General features: G+C 36.8%; 1 protein-coding gene across 1 annotated transcript; it reads left to right on the top strand.

Annotated features, from left to right (window-relative positions):
* The first annotated feature begins 324 nt into the window (after positions 1-324).
* On the top strand, positions 325-858 carry LOC116137110. Its single transcript, XM_031422800.1, has one exon. It carries the CDS (start codon positions 325-327, stop codon positions 856-858), a length of 534 nt encoding a protein of 177 aa, XP_031278660.1.
* Positions 859-1,645: the final 787 nt, after the last annotated feature.

The raw sequence follows: 1,645 nt of genomic DNA, 5'->3' as shown, positions 1-1,645 counted from the left end.
GTAAACAATTATTTAATAAAAGACCTTGTTAAATAATAATAAATATGATAATAACTTTTTTTTTTTTTTTTGCATTTGTAGATTCATTAAAATGAGCAATCCCAACCTGCGATCGATAATCGAGAAAGAAAAGAGGCTGGATGGATCCAATTTCTTTAACTGGTATCAAAATCTTTAGATTGTACTAAAGTCCAAAAAGAAATTGTATATCCTTGATAAGCCTTATCTGGCTAAGCCTGAACCTGATGCCACTCAGGAAACTAAGATACTTATCAAAAGTTCCTTAATGATGCTAATAATGTTCAATGCAGTATGCTAGCATCAATGACATCTGAGCTGCAAAAGCAGCATGAGAATATGGATGCACAAGCCATAATTCTACATCTCAAGGAGCTTTACGAAACAAATGCTCGACATGAGAGGTATGAGGTGTCAAAAGCGTTGTTTAGGAGCCAAATGACTAAGGGAGCCCAAGCTGGTCCTCATGTGCTTAAGATGATTGGGTATATAGAGAGGTTTGAGACTTTGGGTTTTGGTGTGGATGCAGACTTGCAAGTGGATATAATTCTACAGTCACTACCTGATTCTTATTCATCGTTCATAATGAACTTCAATATGAATACAATGGTGAAGTCCTTGTTAGAGCTATTAAATATGTTGAAGATTGCGGAGCAGGACTTGAAGAAGTCCAAACCTGTTTTGCTGGTTCTTGTTGCTAAAGCCAAGGGTAAGGGTAAGGGTAAGGCCAGGTTCTATCCCAAGTCCAAACCCAAAGCCCATGATGCTTTTAAGCCTATTAGTGGCATTGGAAAAGGTGGAAAGATAGTTTACTTCTACTGTGGCAAGCCTAGCCACTAGAGGAAGCATTGCAAGGCTTTCCTCTCAAGCAAGAAGAAGTCAGATGCTTCGACTTTAGGTGTATACATGATTGAGATTAACTTCTCCCCTTCAACATCTTGGGTCATTGACATAGGATGTGGTACTCACATTTGCATTGATGTGTAGGGACTAAGTTAGAGTAGATTGATCACCAAGGGAGAGGTGGACCTAGGAGCTAGAAATGGGGCACACATGACTGCGTTGGCTGTAGGATCTTATTGTTTGTTATTGTCTACAGGCTTATTGTTAAAATTTAATAATTGTTATTTTGTTCCTTCCATTTCAAGAAACATTATATCAGTATTCGCTTTGGATGATATGCCATATCATTTTGAAATTTCTAATGGATTGATGTCCTTTAGTTTGAAGGGTATTCTATATGAAAATGCAAGGTTATATAACAGATTATATGTTCTAGATTTAAACAATAAGGATATTCTCAATGTGGAAACAAAGAAAGCTAAACATAGCAATCAAACCCAAACATACCTCTAGCATTGTAGATTGGGTCATGTTAATCAGACTTACATTGCAAAACTTTAAAGGGATAGAGTTTTGGACCCTTTTGACTTTCATTCATTTGAGGTATCGAGTCATGCCTTTTAGGCAAGATGACCAAGTCTCCTTTCACAAGACAAAGTGAAAGGGCTATTGAATTATTTGGCATCATCCATAGTGGTGTAAGTGGTCCACTAACAATTGAAGCTAGATGTGGATATTTGTATTTCATCATATTTACTAATGACCTCAGTAGATATGGTTAGAA

This window comes from Pistacia vera, unplaced genomic scaffold, assembly GCF_008641045.1.
Source record: "Pistacia vera cultivar Batoury unplaced genomic scaffold, PisVer_v2 Contig320, whole genome shotgun sequence".
Taxonomy (NCBI): domain Eukaryota; kingdom Viridiplantae; phylum Streptophyta; class Magnoliopsida; order Sapindales; family Anacardiaceae; genus Pistacia; species Pistacia vera.
The sequence above is the reverse complement of the archived record's forward strand: the minus strand, read 5'-3'. Positions and strand labels throughout refer to the sequence as shown.